At 36.1% G+C, this 25,383-nt stretch overlaps 1 protein-coding gene across 3 annotated transcripts in view; it reads left to right on the top strand.

Annotated features, from left to right (window-relative positions):
• The window catches only part of DNAJC13 (DnaJ heat shock protein family (Hsp40) member C13), a 116,916-nt gene that overhangs the window by 16,239 nt on the left and 75,294 nt on the right, over positions 1-25,383 (top strand). For all 3 annotated transcript variants that reach the window (XM_058553106.1, XM_058553085.1, XM_058553095.1), the window contains exons 2-9: positions 1,009-1,089; positions 15,483-15,558; positions 16,381-16,530; positions 16,966-17,007; positions 19,892-20,092; positions 22,250-22,456; positions 22,548-22,643; positions 23,025-23,116. In XM_058553106.1, the coding sequence (XP_058409089.1) occupies positions 1,022-1,089; positions 15,483-15,558; positions 16,381-16,530; positions 16,966-17,007; positions 19,892-20,092; positions 22,250-22,456; positions 22,548-22,643; positions 23,025-23,116 (932 nt within the window). In that variant the 5' untranslated portion in view covers positions 1,009-1,021. The remainder of the gene's footprint in view (positions 1-1,008; positions 1,090-15,482; positions 15,559-16,380; positions 16,531-16,965; positions 17,008-19,891; positions 20,093-22,249; positions 22,457-22,547; positions 22,644-23,024; positions 23,117-25,383) is intronic.

The raw sequence follows: 25,383 nt of genomic DNA, 5'->3' as shown, positions 1-25,383 counted from the left end.
TTGGATTTTATACACGTCTGGGTTACAGTCAACAAACTAATCTTAAAACATTGCACATAACACAGTCCCTCTGCGTGTGGCTGATAGGAAGCTCGTACCACGTGTGATTCATCACACAAGTTCAACAATCGAGAACCGTTCTATATGCTGTTTAACCAGAGGAGTTCACTAACTAAACTGCTATAAGTTTCTAAACACTCCCAATTTCTGCATTTATGGTTGCAGTTGATGTTTGCAACTACGCTTTGAGTAGCACTGTTTTAGTATATCATACAATGAAATACCATGTAGCCTTAAAAATCATTTTCTCAAAGAATATTTAATTCCATGGGGAAAAGTTAATATTCTTTGAAGAAGATTAAGTAGTACAAATGACAATCTCAATTTTGTTTTTTAAAAAAATCCTATTTTTTCCTAAATAGAAGAAGGGAGGCTAGAATGATTATCTTTGGATGCTAGGATGAAAGATGATTTACTTTATGAACATTTTAGATTTCTTACTGTGGACATGCATTGCTTTTATAGTGAGAATATTGTTACTTTTAAGTTAAATCTTGCTTATTTACAATAAGAGGTCCCCTTTGAAGTGACAGTAACAGCAAAATGACTGGCACTTAGCAGCTCAAGAAAAACCTTTTGAAATTGTTTTGACACTTGGCAAACATTTTTAGGTGCTCATCGTGTGTTAAGGCACTGTTTGGCAATGTGAGATTTAAAGATTAATTTACTTTAACGTTTTTTAATTAAATTCTATCCACTCGGGATGAGGGCAATTCTTGTCCTCAAGAAACCCACTGTAGTGGAGGAGAGCAGACAGTCACAATACGGTGGCTAAAGGCTGTGATAGGTGGACAGACCATTCTCTGTCCTTTAAAACCTTATGGTCTTGTAGAAGTTGTGCCTTAAAAGAAGTATCGTATGGCAAGCTATGAAAATATGGCATGGGAGATTCAGGCAAAACTCTAAGGATAACACTGTACTAAATTGACCCATATTTTTATCTTTCAGGTTTCAGCACAAAATGAACATAATTAGGGAAAATAAAGATTTGGCATGTTTTTATACAACAAAACATTCATGGAGGGGAAAGTAAGTATTTCTGTTGATTTTGTTTTTCTGTGCTTCTATAAAGTATCATTTTAAACATTGCTTTTCAATGTCTTGAGTAGTATCACTCATCTCAATAATACCATTCAGCCCTTCTCTTCTGAAAAGCATATGTGCATATTTTAAATGCAAATGCAACATTTAGAATAAATTATTGTTCTTTTTTTTCTTTTGACATTTCTGGTTTTCTGTGTCTGTCTTGGGAAGGAGTTTGGTAACAATTCAAAGGAAAATAAACAACCAGTTCTCCCCCTTCTTGGATGCTGTCAGTTAATGATGAGGGTATGCAGTAGTAGCAGAGTGGTACCTCCACAACTGTATGACCTGGAGACTAGCCTGTGTGTGATCAACACAGTTTTATGTCCATTTGACTGTCAGAGAAAGTATGCTAGTAATGCATTTTCTAGTCTTTCTTTAGGCCTGTAATGAAATTTAAAAATTGGGTTTGATCTTTTCTTTTCCTTGGGAGGGGGCGATGACATTTTTTCCTAGCTTGCCTCATCAGACCAAGGTGGAGATGCTGCTGTTTCCTTTTTGTAAAATGGATGGTAATTCCTACCCCTCAGATTGCTGAAAGGATTAAATGAAGTGATATGGACTGTGTAAAGGTTTTAAAATTATGCTTTAGGGGCTGGCCCGGTGGCGCAAGCGGTTAAGTGCGCGCGCTCCGCTGCGGCGGCCCGGGGTTCGCTGGTTCGGATCCCGGGCGCGCACCGACGCACTGCTTGGTAAGCCATGCTGTGGCAGCGTCCCATATAAAGTGGAGGAAGATAGGCACAGATGTTAGCCCAGGGCCGTCTTCCTCAGCAAAAAAAGAGGAGGATTGGCGGATGTTAGCTCAGGGCTGATCTCCTCACAAAAAAAAAAAAAAAAAAAAAAAAAAAAAAAAAAATTATGCTTTAAATACATTGAGTATTCAATGAATGGCACCTGTTGACTGTTACCAAAAAAAGTTGTCTCTGGTCTTTTTGTGTAGTAATAACTAAAATGAGTGTGCCACACTTTGACAAATAGGTGACCACATTATTCCAAATTAGGCCTCAGATAGGTAAAATATGATGTGCACAAAGCCAATAATTTTAGTTCTTATTCTTAACTTTCCAGTTTTTAGTTAGTAGTGTGGTAACTTCTTGGGATGGTGCAACATCTGAATTCTGTAGTGTTTCTAGTTTGCCTTAGCAAACTGACTATAATTTTGAAAGATTTGAGTTTAATTTTGTTTCCTTTTAGTAGCTCAATTGTATGAGCTACTAAATTAGCGTAATTGTTACTCTTGTAGAATACTTGTCTTGAAATTTTTCTTCAGTTCATTTCATTGAGCAAAGTTAGACAGTCAGCATATCCAGGGTTGTATGAGTCTTTTTAGTTCTTTGAATCAACCTTAAAAAAATTGTGTTTAAATGATTATTATTTTTTCCTTAAGTGTCAAAGTGCTCTAATCATCATAATATAACTTCTGTTTTTAATACACTTATAGCATACTGATGCATTAATTCCAAAGGACAAACTTACTGTAATGCTTTTTGCTTTGTGAGCTTGTGATCATCTGGAAAAAAATTTTTTAGTGTTCTTAGAGAGTAGTGACTAAGACTTAAGACAATCCTCTTTTTTGTAATAATTTGAAACAGAACTATTTGTGTACTCTCAGCACAATTCCCTGCCTCCATCATTCACACCTTGAAACTTTTTTGTTTTGTTTTTAGAGCAGCTTAATTATAATTTACATAAAATTCACCCTTCGTTAAGTGTACAATTCAGTGGTTTTTAATATGTTCGTAAATCTGAACCATCACCACTAACCATTTGTAGAACACTTTTATCACCTCCCCAAAAAACTCCTCTAAAAATATTAGTAGTTACTCCTCTTCTGCCCGCTTTTCAGCGTCTGGCAGCCACTAATTTACTTTCTGTCTCTGGATTTGGTTATTTAGGACATCTCATATAAATGGAATCATACAATATGTGGTCTTTTGTGACTATCTTCTTTCATTTAGCATAATGTTTTCAAGGCTCATCCATGTTGTAGCATGAATCAGTATTTCATTTCTTATTATTGCCAAATGATATTCTATTGTATGGATATACCACATTTTGTTCATTCATCAGTTGAGGAACATTTATATTGTTTCCGCCTTTTTACTCTCATGAATAATGCTGCTATAAATGTTCACATACAAGTCTGTGGATGAATCTCTATGGAGTTATGTAGAGTTATATGGTAGCTCTATGTTTAACTTCTTGAGGAACAGCCAAATTGCTTTTCCAAGTGGCTTACAATTCTACCATCATTGTATGAGGATTCCAATTTCTCCATATCCTTACCATCACGTTATTGTCTTTTTTTAATTTTAGCCATACTGGTTGGTATGAAGTGGTATCTCGTTGTGGTTTTGATTTGCATTTCCTTTTTGACTAAGATGTTGAGTATCTTTTCACATGCTTTTGGTCATTTGTATTTCTTTCATGAAATGTCTATTCCAATCATTTACCCATTTTTTAATGGGGTTATCTTTTTTTTTTTTTTTTAAAGATTTTATTTATTTATTTTTTTCCCCCCAAAGCCCCAGTAGATAGTTGTATGTCATAGCTGCACGTCTTCTAGTTGCTGTATGTGGGATTCGGCCTCAGCATGGCCGGAGAAGCGGTGCCTCGGTGCACGCCCGGGATCCGAACCCGGGCCCCCAGCAGCGGAGCGCATGCACTTAACCGCTAAGCCACGGGACCGGCCCAGGGGTTATCTTTTTATTGTTGAGTTGTAAGAGTTCTTTATATATTCTGAATGCAAGTCCCTTATCAGATATCGTATGATTTGCAAATATTTCCTCCTATTTTGTGGGTTGTCTTTTCCCTTTATTTTTTTTTGCTGAGGAAGATTCTCCCTGAACTAACATCTGTTGCCAATCTTCCTCTTTCTGTATGTGAGCCACCGCCACAGCATGGCCACTGACAGACGCGTGGTATAGGTCTGCATCTGGGAACTGAACCCAGGCCACCAAAGCAAGGCACACTGAACTGAACCACTGGGCCACTGGGGCTGGCCCTGTCTTTTCACTTTCTTCATGGTATCCTTTGATGCACAAAGTTTTTAATTTTGATGAAATCCAGTTTACCTATTTTTTCCTTGGCCATTTGTGCTTTTGGTGTCATAACTAAGAAACTATTACCTAATCCGAGGTCTCAAAGATTTACTCCTACGTTTTCTCTTTAAGAGTTTTATAGCCTTGATTTTGGGTTAATTTTTGTATATTGTGTGAAGTAGGGATCTAGCTTCATTCTGTTGCTTGTTTCCCAACACCATTTATTGAAAAGATTATTTTTTCCCCATTGAATTGTTTTGACATTCTTGTTAGAAATCAATTGACCATAAATGTAAAGGTTTATTCCTGAACTCTCAGTTCTATTCCTTTGATCTGTATGCCTGTCCTTATGACAGTACTATACTGTTTTTTTTTGGTGAGGAAAATCAGCCCTGAGCTAACATCCATGCCAGTCCTCCTCTTTCTGCTGAGGAAGACTGGCCCTGAGCTAACATCCATGCCCATCTTCCTCTACTTTATATGGGATGCCGCCACAGCATGGCCTGACAAGTGGTGCGTTAGTGTGCACCCGTGATCTGAACCCAGGCCGCCAGCAGCCGAGCACATGCACTTAACCGCTATGCCACGGGGCGGGCCCTATAGTGTCTTGATTACTGTAGCTTTGTACTAAGTTTTGAAACTAGGAAGTTTGAGGTTCCAGCTTTGTTCATTTTCAAGGTTATTTTGGCTATTCTGGGTCTCTTGCATTTCCATATGAATTTTAGAGTCAGCTAGTCAATTTTATAAAAAAGACAGCTAGGGGTTTTGATAGGAATTGCACAGAATCTGTAGGTCAGTTAGGGGAGTATTGCCACCTTAACAATACTGTCTTCCAGTCCATGCGCATGGGATGTCTTTCCATTTATTTAGATCTTTTAAAATTTCTTTCAGCAGTGTTTTGTTGCTTTTAGTATACCACTTTGAAGCTCTTAACTTCTCCTTGAAAGGTCCTACATTTTCCAGATAAGTGATAGTTATTTCATTAGGTCATGTACATTATTATGCGGCACTAAAACTTTTTATTCTACTTAGCTGTTTTATGTGGTCAATTCTAATCTAAGTTTAAAGTATTCCTCATCAGTCTTTTTTTTTTTTTTTTAATTTTTTTTTTTTGTGAGGAAGATCAGCCCTGAGCTAACATCCATGCCAGTCCTCCTCTTTTTGCTGAGGAAGACCGGCCCTGCACTAACATCTATTGCCAATCATCCTCCTTTTTTTTTTCCCCTTTTTCTCCCCAAAGCCCCAGTAGATAGTTGTATGTCATAGTTGTACATCCTTCTAGTTGCTGTATGTGGGACGCCACCTCAGCATGGCCGGACAAGTGGTGCTTCGGTGCGCGCCTGGGATCCGAACCCTGGGCCGCCAGTAGCGGAGCGCGCACACTTAACCGGTAAGCCACGGGGCCGGCCCCTCCTCATCAGTCTTAATGTAAAAAATAAATGGCCAACATTAAAAATTTTCTGTTGTTTCAGAGTTGCTAATTGAATCCTTTCTCTAGAAACATGTCTATATACGACAAATTTTCTATGTGATATTGGGGATTTAGGGCCTCAGTTTTAAGAGACTCCATGCCTATACATATACTGCTAACCCAACCCCAACATTTCAGGAAAATAGTATTTATAGTGGTAGTAAAGATGAATAAATATTTTTCTTTCTCTTAATATGCCTAAATTAAAGATAACCTCTCCAGATATTTCCCTTAAGGATATTTATGTGACCCATTTCACTTTACCTTTTTAATAGTTTTCTTATGTCTCACTTTGAAGCCGCTACTCATGCACTTATTAATTCAGGTCCGTTCACTGTCAGTATAGACTCCTTGGCTGTCAAAGTAGCCTTTCTTCTATGCTTGTCATTCTCCTACTTGTAAAGTACATAATTAAATTATATGTTTGTTCTGGAAGGAGCAGGAGGGGGGAGTAGATTTCAGAGATAAAAAGAGTTTTTCTTTTGTGAGAGAGCAAAGTTTCCTTTTTGGCCTAAAGCAAGCCATTTCTGATAGGAAGGAAGATGCATGTTTCACTTAAAGTGCAAGTGCACATTCACTATGAAAAACTTTAGAGTAATGTTCAAAATATAGCTTCTTAGTTTTTTTTGGATGGAAATGACAAGTAAAATCTACCTGTGGATCACTTTAATATTTGCATATATTAATTGTAGCAAATGCTCTGAATTTCAGAGTAGCATTTTAATATCTGAACAGGATCTTAACTTCAGTACATTGGGATATATGATGATGAGTCTATGAAATTCAATGGCAGATGCCCGCTATATTCATAGACAGTCTGTGTCGTGACCGAACAAAGGAAATTAAGAGAAAAGTTGAGGGAAAGTGAAGCTGATGAATTTATGATACCTTTCTTACATGCAGGAATAGAATCTTACAAAAGAAGAGAGATACTCTTCCCTTTTGCTACCTGGCATTTACACACCTCACCAGCTCTGATAATCCTAGGAACTTGAGCGGTTTTTTCCTTGCTGTTTTGATCCTAGCTCTTGACCCTGCCAGCCTCTAAACCTCAGATGAGTCCATCCTGAATTCTCTTTGTGTTTTCTTTGTATAACTCTTTGTGATTATTATCAGGCAATCTGAGATTTGAACATCTTTCACCCAGAAGTGCAAATAGGATCATATCTGCTTTATAGGAATTTTATATTTTACACACAGTGTTGTATCAAAAGCCAGCTGTAGGAACGAAGGTAGTCTTTTCAACAAATGATGCTGGAATACCTGGACATCACATGCAAACAAATGAATGTAGGCTCAGGCTTTAACCCTTCACAAGAACTAACTCAAAATGGATCACAGACCTACGTGTGAAACACAAAACTGTAAAACTCCTAGAAGATAGTATGGGAGAAAATCTAGATGACCTTGGGTTTGGTGATGGCTTTTCAGATACAACACCAAAGGCATGATCCGTGAAAAAATGAGTTGATAAGATGGGCTTCGTTAAAATTTAAAACTCGTTTTGCAAAAGACACTGTCAAGAGAATGTAAAGACAAGATAGAAGAAAATACTTCCAAAAGACATATTTGATAAAGGACTGTTATTCAAAATATACAGAGAATCCTTAAAACTCAACAATAAGAAAACAACCAGATTAAAAAATGAGCCAAAGACCTTAACGCAGACCTCAGCAAAGAAGATATACAGATGGCAAATAAGCATATGAAATGATGCTTCACATTCTGTATCATCAGGGACATGCAAATGTAGAGACACCACTACACATCTATCGGAATGGCCACAATCCAGAACACTGACACCAGCAACTGCTGGTGAGGATGTGGAGCAACAGGAGCTCTGATTCACTGCTGGTGGGAATGCAAAGCGGTACAGCCACTTTGGAAGACAGTTTGGTGGTTTCTTAAAAAACTCAATGTCCTCTTAACGTGTAATCCAGTGATCACACTCCTTAGTATTTACCCAAAGGAGTTGAAAACTTATGTCCACACAAAAACCTGCACACAGATATTTGTAGCAGCTTTATTCATAATTGCCAAAACTTAGAAGCAACCAAGCTGTCCTTCAGTAGGTGAATGGATAAATTAACTGTGGGACATGCAGACCATGGAATATTATTCAGTGCTAAAAAGAAATGAACCATCAACCGTGAAAAGACATGGAGGAAACCTAAATGCATATTACTAAGTGAAAGGAGCCAATCTGAAAAAGCTACATACTGTATGATTCCAACTATGTGACATCGTGGAAAGGCAAAACTTTGGAGACAGTAGAAAGATCAGTGGCTGCCCAGGTTTATGGGAGAGGGAGGAATGAATAGGCAGAACAGAGGATTTTTAGGGCAGTGAATCTATTCTGTATGATACTGTAATGGTGGATACATGTCATTATACATTAGTCCAAACCCTTAGAATGTACACCACCGAGAGTGAACCCTAATGTAAACTGTGGACTTTGGTTGGTAATGGTGTGTTAATGTAGGTTGACCAATTGTAACAAATGTACCGCTGGTGGGGGATATTGATAATGGGGGAGGCTGTGCATATGTGGGGACAGGGTAAGTATATGGGAAATCTCTATGTGTTCTGAAGTGAAGTGAAGAGTATTCAAGTCTGAAGTTAACTTTCAAACAGTGACTGACAAGTAACTTAGCTCTTGCTACTTTGAAGTTTATTTCAGATGTCTGAATGAGTTAACTAAATAATAAATAACATGTTGGGAGAAGACTAGATCTCTAAGGGACTGACTGTCTTATTTAATGCTGTATCATTGAACCCAACACCGTGTTATGTGTGCATTTAGTATTGAGTGAATCCATGTAATACTTAATACAGTATCTGATCTAACATATTAGGTATTTTTCCCTAAGATGTTGCCATATGAAAAAATCATGTTATAAAAAGTTGTTTCAAAGAGGAAAGCAATATTCATAAGGACTAGAAAGTTTAAGAATGGTGTACATTTTTATTTGCAGGAATTAAAATAATATAGGAGTGTGTTTGTTTTAGTGTAAGTTAATATGTTTAGTCTATTAACAGGTCTGAACATCACCTGTCAAATCTGAAACTTGATTACCTCCCCAGCTTTTGCTTCAGTCATCTTTCTTTGCTTTTAGATAATCTTTCTTATCTCCATCAGCACTGTCATTAGCACAACATTTTTTACTTCTTTATCACCAATTTGCTGTAGGAGCAGAATGCCCTATAGATATAGCAGTTGCCTCAAACGCTTTTTGATTTATTTGAATAACATTAGTTTCCTGATTCTAAGTAACATTCTAGTTACTGGGTAATTTAAATCATATTTCTTAATAAGCTATCATATTAGAATAAATCTGTGAATTGTGAAAACTTAAGGAGTGGAAGAAATGCCTGCTCCCTATAGGCATTTAATGATGTGTGTAACTTTAGTTCCTGAATAAAAAGGAAACAAGTGCAGTAAGTGAAGGCAGTAGTGAATATTAATTTCTCAGTTGGGAGAAAAAGTGTTTGCTTTCACATTTCTTCATATGATGTACATGGCATCATCTGTCACAAATTTCTCATATGTTTTGTTTACTTTATTCCTTTTGTAATTTGATTTTATATAGCTGTATTTTTGTAATAAAAACTTATTTTTAGTATGATAATTTTTAAGAATTAGCCAACACATTCATCTCAAATCCAGAGAACAGCAAATTAAATTATTGTAGTTTATAAATGACAATTTCTCTTTGCAGATAGGGAATAAAATGTGAATATTTTCTTTTATAAAGATATGAACTTAGTCTTTTCCTGATGTTATAGGGGTTATAAATAAAAAAATTAGTGCAAAATTAGTTACTATCTGACTTACATTCTGTTTTAAAAGCAAGAGTAAGCCAATGGGTCGTAGATTGGAATGCATGTTGACTTATTATTGGATAGATTGGTCTATTGAGCTATTTGACAAACATTTATTGAGCATCTGCTGTGTGCAGTGCTGGGTACTATGCTAGGAGTTAAGAGTTTCAAAGATAATGAAGACATGTATTCCTTGAATTTTTGGAATCTTTGTCTTATGATTTAGGGCATTAGTGACTTTAGTAAAAGATAAAAAAATCTTAAGTTGCAAGTGTTGTGACTGACATACCATACATGTGAGATCATTCAGATTTTTTTTTTTTTTTTTATTGATGTTTTAATGGTTTCTAACATTGTGAAATTTTGGGTTGTACATTTTTGTTTGTCCATCACCCCATATATGACTCCCTTCACCCCTTGTGCCCACCCCCCACCCCCACTTCCGGGGTAACCACAGTCCAGTTTTCTCTGTCCATGTGTTGGTTTATATTCCACATATGAGTGAGATCATACAGTGTTTGTCTTTCTCTTTCTGGCTTATTTCACTTAACGTAATACGCTCCAGGCCCATCCATGTTGTTGCAAATGGGACGATTTTGTCTTTTTTTATGGCTGAGTAGTATTCCATTGTATATATATACCACATTTTCTTAATCCAATCGTCAGTTGAGGGACACTTAGGTTGCTTCCACTTCTTGGCTATGGTGAACAATGCTGCAATGAACATAGGGGTGCATAAGCCTCTTTGGATTGTTGATTTCAGGTGCATTGGATAGATTCCCAGTAGTGGGATGGCTGGATCATAGGGCATCTCTATTTTTAATTCTTTGAGGAATCTCCATACCGTTTTCCATAGAGGCTGCACCAATTTGCATTCCCACCAGCTGTGTATGAGGGTTCCTGTTTCTCCACATCCTCTCCAACATTTGTTGTTTTTTGTCTTGGTGATTATAGCCATTCTAACGGGCGTGAGGTGGTATCTTAGTGTTGTTTTGATTTGCATTTCCCTGATGATTAGTGATGTTGAGCATCTTTTCATGTGCCTATTGGCCATCTGTATATCTTCCTTGGAGAAGTGTCTGTTCATTTCCTCTGCCCATTTTTTGATCGGGTTGTTTGTTTTTTTGTTGTTCAATTGTGTGAGTTCTTTATATATTATGGAGATCAACCCCTTGTCAGATGTATGTTTTGCAAATATTCTCTCCCAGCTGGTTGGTTGTTTGTTCATCTTGATTCTGGTTTCATTTGTCTTATAAAAGCTCTTTAGTCTGATAAAGTCCCACTTGTTTATTTTTTCTTTAGTTTCCCTAGTCTGGGTAGGCATGTCATCCGAAAAGATTCCTTTAAAACCAATGTCAAATAGTGTGTTGCCTATATTTTCTTCTATGAGTTTTATAGTTTCAGGTCTCACCTTCAGGTCTTTGATCCATTTTGAGTTAATTTTTGTGAATGGCGATAGCACATGGTCCACTTTCATTTCCCAACACCATTTATTGAAGAGACTTTCCTTTCTCCATTGCATGTTCTTAGCACCTTTGTCGAAAATTAGCTGTCCGTATATGTGTGGTTTTATTTCTGGGCTTTCAATTCTGTTCCATTGATCTGTGTGTCTGTTTTTGTACCAGTACCATGCTGTTTTGATTACTATTGCTTTGTAGTATGTTTTGAAGTCAGGAATTGTGATGCCTCCTGCTTTGTTCTTTTTCTTTAGGATTTCTTTAGCTATTCGGGGTCTTTTGTTGCCCCATATAAATTTTAGTATTCTTTTTTCTATTTCTGTGAAGAATGTCATTGGGATTCTGATTGGGATTGCATTGAATCTGTAGATTGCTTTAGGTAATATAGACATTTTAACTATGTTTATTCTTCCAATCCATGTGCATGGGATATCTTTCCATTTCTTTATGTCATCGTGGATTTCCCTCAATAATGTCTTGTAGTTCTCATTGTATAGGTCCTTCACCTCCTTGGTAAGATTTATTCCTAGGTATTTTATTCTCTTTGATGCAATTGTAAATGGTATTATCTTTTTGAGCTCTCTTTCTGTTAGTTCATTATTAGCATATAGAAATGCAACTGATTTTTGTAGATTGATTTTGTACCCTGCAACTTTGCTGTAGTTGTTGATTGTTTCTAACAGTTTTCCAACAGATTCTTTAGGGTTTTCTATATATACAATCATGTCATCTGCAAATAGTGAGAGTTTCACTTCTTCGTTACCTATTTGGATTCCTTTTATTCCTTTTTCTTGCCTAATTGCTCTGGCCAAAACCTCCAGTACTATGTTGAACAGGAGTGGTGAGAGTGGGCAGCCCTGCCTCGTTCCTGTTCTCAGAGGAATGGCTTTCAGTCTTTCCCCGTTGAGTATGATGTTAGCTGTGGGTTTGTCATATATGGCCTTTATTATGTTGAGGTACTTTCCTTCTATTCCCATTTTATTGAGAGTTTTTATCATAAATGGATGTTGTATCTTGTCAAATGCCTTCTCTGCGTCTATTGAGACGATCATGTGGTTTTTATTCTTTGTTTTGTTGATGTGATGTATCACGTTGATTGATTTGCAGATGTTGAACCATCCCTGCGTCTCTGGTATAAATCCCACTTGATCATGGTGTATGATCTTTTTAATATATTGTTGTATTCGGTTTGCCAATATTTTGTTGAGGATTTTTGCATCAATGTTCATCAGCGATATTGGCCTGTAATTTTCTTTCTTTGTATTGTCTTTGTCTGGTTTTGGTATCAGGGTGATACCACTTAAGTTGCAAGTGTTGTGACTGACATACCATACATGTGAGATCATTCAGATTTTAATCTCTAAATCTGATATTCAAGGGGACTTTTTAGGTAACCTTTGAAGGTTTAGGGCTGCTTATAAAGGGCTGTTAAATGACCTAGAAGTATTTACCCTATCCTTAAAGCGAAGTCCAGCAGCTATTCTAGAGGAGAGACGCATAGGGAGGTCTTATGGAGGAAGAGAACGGGAAGAGAAGGAAATGGAAGAGAATTCTGTTAAGAATTTTCTTACAGCTTGCTTAGGAAGGCTTTAGAGCTCAGTATTTATCTGAAAGATTGCTCTGAGTTTACTAGTCATGACAGTACTAGTCATCCAGTACTAATGGACACCTAACTCCAGGATCCTTTGATCCTGAAGGATCTAGAATGTGTTCTCCCACTGGTAACCACTAACCACATGTGGCTATTTAAATTTAAAGTAATTAAATTTAAATAAAATTTAAAATTCACTTGCATTAGCTACATTTCAAGTACTCAATAGCTGCGTGTAGCTCATGGCTACCTCATTGGACGGTGTAGATATAGAACGTTCTCATCATCTCGGAATGCTCTTTTGCACAGCACTAATCTAGATGACAGAGTTACATGAGAAAGATGTTAGAAGGGGGTTAGTTGTGTGGAGGAGATTAGTATAGAATTGAAAAGGATATTTTCTTAACTGAGATCCTCTTAAGACTTTGAATGTGATAACATCAGTTGACATTTGGAGCATTTCAGACATTTAATTCTTATACTTTGCTCCCAGAGTAAAATAAATAAATGTAGTTTTATTTCAGGATTATAAAAATTGGCATGTTTGACTCTCAAGATGATTCTGAACATTAGAATTTGTGAATTCACATTTCTATTGTAGATTTGATTTCATCGTGCAATCTCCTAAGGCAAATATTGATTTAACGAGATCATACTTTTTATTTTTCTTTGTTCCCATTAACTGAGTAAGCCTCTGAAGTTTTGAGCTATTCAGGTAAATCCTCATCTACTTCACCAATCTCTCAACCTTCACTCCACTTTAGAAAGCAGCAAGTGAATGTTTTTATGTTAGAAGGAAGTGCTCTCACTCTTTAGATAGTTTGCCATTCCACTTCAGACATGTGGAATTAGGAAAAAAAATTGTAATATAGCAATTTTTTTTGTATGACTGTGTGGTAAAGATGAATAAAATCTCTTATTGCCCCCCCAAATGGAAATAACTTTGTCATTTTTATTATATAATATACTGATGAGGAAAAAAAGGGTAATAGAAAAATGAAAATGTGAACAATCTCTCTTGATCTTAATGGGAATACTTCTAGTGTGTTACCCTTGAATCTGATAATGGCTGTTGGTTTAAGGTAATGTGTGTCTTTTTACTGTAAGGAGAAAAACGTGATCATCTCCATACATACCAAAAAGGCATTTGATTGTATTTAACATCCATTTTTGATAATTTTAAAATCTCTTATTAAAATATAAATAGCTATTTCAATAAATATGATCTTATTAATAGATTTTCTAATACTAGACTCTGTTTTCCTAAAATCCACCTTCTTTGGTCATGGTGTATTACTATTTCAACATGCTACTTGATTCTAATTGCTAATATTTATTTAAAAAATAGTTTGTTGTATTTATTTTTTGTTCTTTTTTGTGTTGTCTTATCAGATTTTAATGTCACTAAAGGAATTGAAAAGGTGTCCTTAGTCTTTTCTGGAACAGTTTGAGAAGCATGGGACTTAGATGTTCCTTTAAGGTTTCATCCCCTTGTTTGAGCCTTGGTGCTTTTGTAGGATGTAATTCTTTGCAGCTTTCTTAAATTCTTCTATATAGGGGTTGATTTATTCTTAATTTTCAAATTTATCAGCATAGAGTTACACACATTGTTTTTTATTTCTTCTGTATCTATGGTTATAAGTTCTTTTATTAATTTTGTTTTTGTGTTTTCTTAGACTAGCTAATGTTTTACCTATTTTATTATTTTATTTCCAAAGAATTAATTCTTCAGTTTTAAGTAAGTTTTTCTAATTCAATTTCCACTTTTATCGTTATAAATTCCTCTCTTCTAAAGATTACTGATATCCAAATGGGTTTTTTCTTTCAGATATGTTACTTTAAGTGGAGGAAGTGAAGTGAGAAGTGAAAATTGCTTGTCTGTGGTGTAGGCTTCCTACTTGTATAAAATTGCAACACTTAAGTGTAATAGGTAGTTGCTTAAAGAGAAATTATTTTTTGTTATTAATTTTTTTTTCCCCCAAAGCCCCAGTAGATAGTTGTATGTCATAGCTGCACATCCTTCTAGTTGCTGTGTGTGGGACACGGCCTCAGCATGGCCGGAGAAGCGGTGCGTCGGTGCACGCCCGGGATCCGAACCCGGGCCGCCAGCAGCGGAGTGCGCGCACTTAACCGCTAAGCCACGGGGCCGGCCCAAAGAGAAATTATTAAGATTCCAGAATATGATTGTGACTGACAAGTTGCAGGCCATAGCTTTTCCTTCCTTTGCATCATGGTTTTGTTGAAAGGACATTTTGAAAGAATTAGTAGTGTGCAGTATCTTGTTTTGAATAACATTTTTTTGTGTGTGTGTGTGAGGAAGATCAGCGCTGAGCTAACATCCATGCCAGTCCTCCTCTTTTTGCTGAGGAAGACCGGCTCTGAGCTAACATCTATTTCCAATCCTCTTCCTTTTTTCCCCAAAGCCCCAGCAGATAATTTTATGTCATAGTTGCACATCCTTCTAGTTGCTGTATGTGGGATGCTGCCTCAGCATGGCCGGAGAAGCAGTGCGTTGGTGCGCACCCGGGATGCGCACCCGGGATCCGAACCCGGGCCGCCAGTAGCGGAGCGCGCACACTTAACCCCTAAGCCACGGGCCGACCCCGTGAATAACATTTTCTCATTTAGAATCTTGTAGCATCCTCAGGCGGTGCTTTGCTACGTAACTTCATGTATACTAAAGATATGAGATTGCTTGCATAGGTCACACTTTTATCTACTTAAGGATCTTACTAATTCACAGTCAAATGAGTGGTGGGTGGGTTTTAATACCAATAACATTTTGTAGAACATTAAAAAAATGTGAGAATATGAAACTAAGCTATATTTAATCACCATTAATCAATTAACACATTTCTGTTTATTTATTGAAATCTTCCATTTTTGTTGATTCATATGTATTTTCTTATAAAATGTTTTTTTTAAGACTGAATTTAAGTGCTTGTCTTCCTTTGTAGGTATAAGCGTGTCTTTTCAGTTGGAACCCATGCGATTACTACATATAATCCCAATACCTTAGAAGTAACAAATCAGGTAATCATCTTAGAAGCTGTTAGACATTTGCTTGAACTCCATTTGAATTTTAAAAGCCAGAATATGACCAGGACTCTCTGGCCTGAAAATCAGTATTTAGGTTAAAAATGTCGAATTTGAAAGAAATTGATATGCTTATAAAATGCTCTGTGCTCAGGACCCCAAAAAAAATAATGAAAGGGAGGAGTGGAGATCATGTGCTTATTTCTAGGCTCTAGGAGGGTATAACTTTTTGATATGTTACTGTTGATTACAGCCATCTCTTTTATGTGAAATTGGTAAATTAGTTCTTTATAATTTTAAAGGCTATATTGTCACTGTCATACAGGCATACATGAGTTAAGTCACAAGTGCAATGGTTGGAAAATACTTGACGTGATAGTAGTATTACTGTTTATAAAGGCAAGACTAACCTGAACATAGATAAGTAAACACATTTATATATTCTAGCTTATTTTAATTCTAAATTAGGCATGTTTTACAGATTCCCTGCTTTTTTTTGTTTTTAACAGATTTACAGGTAATCATAAAATTTTATTCCCCAGTTCTTTTCACTTCTATGTATTTTAGTTGCTTTGGATTAATGTCATTAATCATTAAAATTAGAATACAGATAGGATTATTTTGTTGTCTCTGATGACTGAAAACCTTTAAAAGAACCTGTGGTATAGAATTATAAGACATAACTTTTTCTAGACCTCAATATTATTCTGTAAAATTTTTCTCATTTCAGCAGTGATTGTGAAATTAAAGTAGTAAAAATAAGTGTTGCATTTCACTATATTATAGCACCAGTTGAAAGAATTCCTTTCTTTTTGTCAGTGGCCTTATGGAGACATTTGCAGCATCAGCCCTGTTGGAAAAGGACAAGGAACAGAGTTCAACCTCACATTTCGTAAAGGCAGTGGAAAAAAGTCAGAAACTTTAAAATTTTCTACCGAGCACAGAACAGAACTTCTTACAGAAGCATTGGTAAGAACAGTTTCATATTAGTAAACTAAATTTCTTTCTTCTCTTTTTTAAATGAAACAGTTACATTAAAGTACAGATTAATGTTCTGAGCCTGTATTCTCATGATCCTTATTTTTTCTTATTGACCTTTAACTTGACACTGTGAAACTCGCACTTTTCTCTAACTGAAAGCCTGGATTGGATAATCCTGTGTATCTGATAGTTTTTAGTCTTTTTAAGTGTATATACAAAACAAAGCAGTTGTATATTTAACCTATGTTGTTCAGTGAAGTTATACACACTTTTTATTGAATATCCTTAAACTATAACTTTAATAACATTTTTTAATGTCAAGGTTACCAAGTTGAGATTTTACCTGTTTTGAATAGAAAGGACTGAATTGTGAGTCCCCTACCAGTCTCTCGTCATAAACTGTGGTTATGTTTTCTCTTTCAGAGATTTAGAACTGATTTTTCAGAAGGAAAAATCACAGGAAGGGCAAGTATTAACATTTGTTAATATCTATTTTTATTTGTTCAGATGTTGCCCTTTATTGTGGAAATCATTTGATGATCTGTGTTCCTTTTATGGCAAAGCTAAAGGGAAAAAAGGAAACATTTTAATGTCTCCTGACACCATGTGATAGATGAATGTAGTTTTACAGGAAACTCAAATATGAACAATTAGATTTATGGCTGTTAATGGTGATAGTTGGAAAAAATCTTCAGGCAGCATTATGAAGCATTAAAAACAACACTGTAACCATCCAGGTAGTCCTTATTCAGTATTCTAGACAGCTTCAGTAAGCATCACATTGCTGATAATACTTGTTGGAACATTCCGTAGTTGTTTGGTGTAGGAGTTTTTTATTTCAGAAGTATTAAAGTTGTAAGAAGGTTTGGGTATGTCGAAACTGTCATATGTTCTTGCACTGGGTCTGGCCAGTGATGAAGCTTTGCACGGTCCTCTGACATCTTTGAGGAAGTCATGGTTGCTTATTGGAATTTTCTTAACTTTCCCAAGCCTTCTCTAATTTTGTCACAGGAGCATTTAAACTAAATCAGAGACTTCTGGGGAGGGGAAATGGGAGTTTATGCTTTTTTCATTCCCTTGAAATATTGAATTTCTTTCCATGAGAAGATATTGCTTTTATAATAGCCAGAGGATGGGGGCAGAATACTGGCTAAACTCATAGCACTGTTCAGAACTCTGGCTTCTGGCAAAAGGCAAGGACTGAATTCTGATATGCTTTGCAGTGCCATTCCCCTGTCTTTCTTAAGCCCTCATCCTTTCTATGGATGTTCTGCTTGTTTTAGCATCCCAGAAGCCTCAGTGATCTCAACTGAAGCGATTGGCTCATTGCCCAGGAGCCATTTAAAATAGTTTAATGGCACTTGGCAAGCTGCTTGTTTCTTGTTCCTGATGAGCCATAGTCAAATAAATCATAATCATATATAAATCGTAATTTGGGGTGCTTATTATAATTATGTTAGCAGGTGAGTTTTCTATATATCTCATCTGTGTGGAAAACAACTGCTTCCAAAAGCGTACTTAAAGATTTTGTTTATAAGCTTCCCTTTATATCAGTTAACTTGAGCAACTTAATGCTTTTCAGATCTTTGTGGTGGAAACAGTATCTCTAGAAGATTGCCTGAAGGACAGTCCACCTAATTTTACATCAGGAATAAGTGGCACCTCCTCCTCCCCCAAAAGCTATGCTGCCTAAACAACACTCTTGCATAAATTGAATTTGGCCCTCAGGCCTCCACTTGCCCCTAGATATACTCTAAATTCTGGTCTCAAGTCTCTCTCTCTCGGCCTCCACAATCCTGAGGGTTAATGATGTCTTTCCATCGGCTCATCTCGTCATGGCAGCTGGGAGGAATGGCCCATATCCCGCAGAGTGGGTTGAGGGCCTGTAAACAAGCATCGTTTGGAAAAGCACGGCCATTTTTGTGGCCTTCCTTCTACCCCTACACCACCCCACCAAGGTGTGGTGCTGCTCCGTTCTTTAGTTCAGAATCAAGACTCTAAATATATTCTTGGCCCCTTTGTTTTTCTGCAGAATTCCTTTTATGGAACTATAATGTGCATGATGCCATCGATCAGTAATGCTGAAGGGACTTGATGTGATATGATCCTATGAAACTCATTGCTGGGTTTGGTGTTGGGATGTTGATGGAAGTGTTTACTTAATGCCTTACTCTCTTTTCTGAGCACCTACAAGAGGTTTTCTCTCTTATTTCAGTATTAGAAATAGTACTCTTGAACAACCAATTTATTTTTACCTTAAGAATCATGTAACTGACCGTGCGTTCCTCTTCATATTGGTCAGCAGAAAACTTTGTGGACTTTTTGGGAGGGCAAGGGGATGTTCATTTCACATCTGACACTGTTATCCTTATTTTCTCTGCGTCATTTTGGCTTTATTTTAAATTATTTTCTCTATCACATCATTTTGCTTGGCAGCTTCAATTAAACTTTTTTTTCTTTTTAAGAATAAAACTGGATAGTAAATGGATACTGACCATTCTCAAGATACTAGAACCTTTAATTTACGAAGGAATGTTTTCATCTAAATGTAGTTTTACTTGCTAATGCCATCAAACTTCTAAAGATGACTTTCTGTTGGTGTGACTAGAAAAGCCTAAGGTCAAACGGAGACTTCAGCTTTTCTGTGTGTAGGAAGAAAATCTACATTAGTATATTGAACTGACTCAGGTTGTTTAAATTAAATACTGTAACTTCCCAAACTTCTTTTCAGTATCTACCTGGGATTAAAGGAATCAATCAACAAAAGTTGAAATCTTTTTCCTGATAAAATTCTTTCAGAATAACATGTCTATTTAGAATTTCCTTTTTTTTTTTTCTTTTTATAGATTTGCGTGACTTAAAATTGTTTCACAAAATATTGTAACCCAAACCTTTGTTAATTTAAAAAGGACATAACAGTCAGTCATGTGCCACATAACGACGTTTTGGTCAACAATGGACCATGTATACGACAGTGGTCCTGTAAGATTAGTACTATATAGCCTAGGTGTGTAGTAGACTAGATCATGTAGGTTTGTGTAAGCACACTCTACGATGTTTGCACAATAGCAAAATTGCCTAACAGCACATTTCACAGAACAGATCCCCATCGTTAAGTGACCCATGACTGTATTGTCTTCACTTAGAGTGAACATTCTTAATTAAATAAACACAAACCTCCAAATAGCTAAAATTGCTGATGTTTTTAACAATTTGGATAGTAGCCCTAAATATTTATAATATTGTTTAGATTTTTGGTTGTTTTAGCAGTGAATGATACGTTAAATGTAACTTTATTTTATGGGAAGCTTAAATATGAGGCTAAAAGTAATATTATTTCTCTCTCTAGAGATATAACTGCTATAAGCATCACTGGAGTGATACAAGAAAACCTGTCATTTTGGAAGTAACTCCTGGAGGCTTTGACCAAATTAATCCTGCAACCAACAGAGTCCTCTGTTCCTATGACTATAGAAATATTGAAGGCTTTGTAGATCTCTCTGATTATCAAGGAGGGTTTTGTATACTTTATGGAGGGTTTAGTAGATTGGTAAGTAGAGTTTTTAAAAAGTCATTTAAAAAGGGACGACCATTTGAAGGAAAGCAGGGTTTTTATACTTCATTTTGAAATTTCGTCTGAGTCCTCCCTCTGGGAGAAAGTATGGTATTAAGAGTGCAGGATTTGGTATGAAAGACACCTGAGTTTGAATCTCAATTTGCAGCTCTCTAAAATGAGGAGTAATACGTATGTCATAGATTTTTTTGTTTTTTTTTTGGGAATTGGGTGAGATAATTTATGTAAAATGCTTAGGCATAGTGCGTGGCGTAGTATTCAATAAATGGTAGTTCCAGTTGTTATTTTCATTAGTATCCAAGTCTTACCTGCAAGTTTCTAAGCTTTCTTTGAGAAAGTAGTTTAAAATCTCTTATTTTTCTAGTCTTTCCTCCTTTGCACAGCTGTTTGTAATCTGAAATCTGAGTATTCACTGAAACTTCAAATTTGGAATTCATCGCATGTTTTTGTCTTGAAATTCTGAATTTTATGTAAATTGTGGGGTACAGCAGAAGCCACTTAAGATGCTGACACCCTGTTTGTTAATCAGTAATAGAAGTCGAGCTATAGATGATGATCATCTTTTTTATAAGAAACATCCTGCCTGCTTTAATTAAACTCCACCTCTCAAAGATGAGTGAGAGAGAGTCTCTGCATGGAGAGGCTCAGTTGAACTTACTCTCAAGAATCATTTCTCTTGAGAATTTTAATTCCTGTAGCTACTTTAGTGGCCTGGAACACTACTCCAAGATTTAGTGTTCGGTACGTAAATTTTCCTTCCCTGGATAGCAGAGCCGGGGAAAGCGTGAAACTTTTAGATACACGAGAGGCTAGAGAGTACCAAAAGGAAAATAAAAAGAATGATGGGGAGCTGAACACATTGATTTACAAAATATGTTAGCTCTTCTGGGTTATAGGCCTTTTTCTATCCTAGATACCATTCTTACCCAGCTGAGTGATACCATCCTAGTGTACCTCATCTAGGAGCACACATGTAGACATTTTGTTACCTCTGAGTCTAGACCCTAAAGATGGAGGCCCAAAGAGAAAATTAGTTTCCTCTCCCACTCTAAAGCAGCCTAAATCCTGCTGTTGTAGTGCTGTCCAAAGGCTTGTCTTTTCCCTGGGCGGTGGAAATTTGTAATGATTAACCCCTTGGTGGAAAACATACCTAATTACAGGAATATGGCCTTGCAGACCTTAACTGGATAATTGTATCACAGTAATTCATCCAAGCTTTACAATGCATAAGGTAAACATAAAGGATGAGAATTGTTTGATACTCCTCAGTTGCCAACATTTTTTATTGCTTGATGGCATCAAGCAGTTTTAATTTTAATCATCCATTTCATAAGCATACTCTCTTCCTTTTAAAAGACAGTAGCTAAAATGCCTCAATTCACTGCAGATATGATACCATGACAGATTTGTTCAACAAACCTTTATCTGCATCAACAAAACTTCTGCATCCGTAGTGACTGTGATAAGCTGGCTGAGAATGAAATCAGGTTTTAAAATATGATCTGATCCAGTGTTTCTAAGCAGGGAAGCTATTGGCATTCTGGGCAGGACAATTCTTTCTTGTGTGGGACTCCTCTGTCTTGCCTTTTCCAGGACATTTAGCATTTCCGGCCTCCGGGCACCAAGTGCAAGCAGAAATACCTTATCCTTACCTTGTAAATACATTCCTGGAGATTGGTTTGTAATATGCGTAGGCCAATGACATTTAAACATTCTTCAAGGTAATCTTACAAGAAAGCTCGCTATATAAAAACAGATTAAATCAGAGCCACCTTAGTTGAAACTGAGGATCCTGTCCACATAGAACCCACCACCCCTACTGGACTTGGCTTGGGTCTCTGAAGACCCTTTTGGAAGCCTCAGAGTGCTGTTTTCCATCCGGTAATGACCTGAGAAGTTATGAGATAATTTTTGTTCAGTGAATTATTTGCAAGGCTCTATATCCCAGACTTTGTGATTTTGATTCCTTAACAGTGTTTCAACCACAACACACTGCTTATTTTCCTCTGATAAGATCTACTAACTTTTTTCCTCTAGATTTGCTACTTCAATCTCTTTTTCTGTGAGTTGATTCAATATGGTCACATTTTACTTGTTTCAACTCTGACTTTTTAAATTTTAAAATTTGTGCAGCATTTATTTGCATCAGAGCAAAGAGAAGAAATTATCAAAAGTGCAATAGATCATGCTGGCAACTACATAGGTATTTCATTGCGGATCAGAAAAGAACCTTTAGAATTTGAGCAATATTTGAATCTTCGCTTTGGAAAATACAGCACTGATGAGTCCATTACATCTTTAGCAGAGTTTGTAGTCCAAAAAATATCACCTAGACATTCGGTAAGACCCATGTGTTAAAAATAAAAATTTGTTCATCTGATTTTGATATTTTTGTTCAATAATTTTTAATATGTCTCAATTTTGTTTGAAGGAACCCGTAAAAAGAGTTCTAGCACTTACAGAAACATGTTTAGTAGAACGTGATCCAGCAACCTATAATATTGCAACATTGAAGCCTTTAGGAGAAGTAAGTTTCAGCAATATTAGCTTAAATGAGTTTTCTTCCTATTGATAAATTACAGTAGTTTTCTTTCTATTTTAATATTTTTTCATGCCTAAAGAATGGGAAACAGAAAGAATCTCCATTTAATTCTTCACATTATTATGTTTATTGATCTTAGAACAAAGAATATTGCAAAATTTATTTTCCAAGTATACAATGAATAGAACTTTTTATTCAATAATTGTATGAAAATTTGAATCAGACTTTTAAGCAGCTCTTAAATTCTGATATTGTAAAGTTACATTTTTAAATTTTGACTTTTGTAAGCTAAACGATGTTAGTTTTTCTAATGAAATACCATAAAACTGAACATCTTTTGTTGAACTTGTGTCTTGTTTTCATTAGGTATTTGCATTGGTTTGTGACTCAGAAAATCCACAACTTTTTACCATTGAATTTATAAAAGGGCAAATACGGAAATATTCTTCAACAGAGAGGTATTTTTTTAAATTCATCAAGCTTTTGAGATCCTACTATGTGCAAGGCAAAGTTCTCCATCAAAGAGGAAAAACAAAGATTTATAATCTAGAACTCTAGAATTATGTAACTTAGGAAAAGACAACATTATTTTGTTGCATATTTAAAATGACCTTCCGGGCTGGCCTGGTGGCATAGCGGTTAAGTTTATGTGCTCTGCTGCGGCAGCCAGGGTTTTGCTGGTTCGGATCCTTGGCACGGACCTACTCACGGCTCATCAAGCCATGCTGAGGCGGCATCCCACATAGAGCAACTAGAAGGATGTACGGCTATGACATACAACTGTCTACTGGGGCTTTGGGAGGGGGAAAAAAAGGAAAAAAGGAGGCAGATTGGCAGTGGATGTTAGCTCAGGACTAATCTTAAACAACAACAACAAAAAAGATGTTGAGAAGCTTGAAAAAATGAATAAAATAAAATGATATTCATTGAGTTTTCAGATTCCTAAAGCGAATAAAAATGGTGACTTGATTTTAAATGAAATGTTGAAAATAAAGTATTTCTGTAATTTATGCCTTTAAAATAGCACCTTTCACTTTTATTGCTAAATTGTTTGGATAACAGCCGCAAGTTACTTTAATGTAAATACACTTGAAGCTAGATTTTTATAACTTAGTATTGTTAAGCTAGTTAATAATTTTCCAGTGGAGCATGCCTGCATACTTTTATATTACTGTGACCTGTCTGTTGCTATGAAAACTGAGAGATGCTGTAGCTCTTAAACTCCTCCTGTAAGATAAACACACTTACAGTGCTGTTATGCTGTGAATGACTGGATCTCCCTTCATGCACTAAGGCATTGTCATGGAATTGGCAGATTTTACATTCCAGGTAGTTCTTTCATGTTGTTGTAAATAGATCGAGACTTGAATCGTTTTTTAAAAGTTAGTTGAAACAGTTCTAGTACATTTTGCCACTGTCTACAATACAACGTTATTGAAGTGTTTTCATTTCCTGTAGTATGACCAGTAACTGTTTCTTACCTTAGAAGGTTTTTGATCTGAAGTCAACAAAAATGGCATCTTAGTAAGCGAAAGGTTATATTTTTTCCTGTCCTGAATTCAGGGAAGAGAACTTCTGAAAAAGTTAGTGCAGATGTTCTAATCAGAGGAAGGATCTCAACACTTGCAGTTTGTCATGTGCTTAATGTAGATTATGTTGTTTAATCCTGGTGGTAGCCCAAGGAAGAAGATGCCATTATTCCCAATAAAGCTGACACGCAGAAAGTAAAGCAATTTCTTTGTGACTTTGGATTAGGAAAAGATTTCTTAGATGTAATACCAAAAGCACAATTTATAAAAGAAAAATTCGAAACTTTGACACCATTTAGAAAAGGAAAAGACAAGCCACAGACAGAAAATATTTGGAAAACATATAGCTGATAAAGGACTTGCATCCAGAATATATAAAGAACTCTTAGAACTCGATACTAAAAAAACAAAAAACTCAATAATAAATAGACAAAAGATTCAAATAGACACCAGAGAAGATATCTGAATGGTAAATAGCACATGAAAAGATCACAAGTGATTATGGAAAAAATTAAAACCACTCCTTAACCACTAAAATGGGTAACATCAGAAAGGGCAGCAATGCCAGTTGTCAACAAGGATGTAGAGGAACTGGAACTTGCATATATTGCTGGTGAGGATGTAAAATGATAAGACTGCTTTGAAAACCAGTTTGGCAATTTCTTAAAAGATTAAACATATACTTATCATATGATCCAGCAATTCCACTCCTAAGTATTTACCCAAGAAAAATGAAAACGTATGCCCACACAAATACTTGCATGTGCGTGTTCATAATAACATTAGTCATAATAGCCAAAACTAGAAACTGTCCATATATACATCACCTGATGAGTGGATAGACGAAAATGTTGTGCATCCATACAATGGAGTACTACTCAGCCATAAAAAGGACTGAACCTTAAAAACATAAGTAAAATAAGCAAGATATACAAGGCGATTCCATTTCTATGAAGTTTTTTTTTAATAAACTTTACTTTTTAGAGCAGTGTTAGGTTCTCAGCAACATTGAAGAAAAGGTACAGAGATTTCTCCTATAACTCCTATACTCCCCCACATGAGCATAGCCTCCCTCATTATTAACATTCCTCACCAGAGTGGTATATTTGCTGTAATTGATGAACCTACAGGTTTGGACAAATGTATAATAACGTGTATCCACCATTATAGTATCAATACAGAGTAGTTTCACTGCC

Source organism: Diceros bicornis, chromosome 2 (genome assembly GCF_020826845.1).
Source record: "Diceros bicornis minor isolate mBicDic1 chromosome 2, mDicBic1.mat.cur, whole genome shotgun sequence".
NCBI classification, from domain to species: domain Eukaryota; kingdom Metazoa; phylum Chordata; class Mammalia; order Perissodactyla; family Rhinocerotidae; genus Diceros; species Diceros bicornis.
This window is presented reverse-complemented; position numbering and strand designations above follow the sequence as displayed.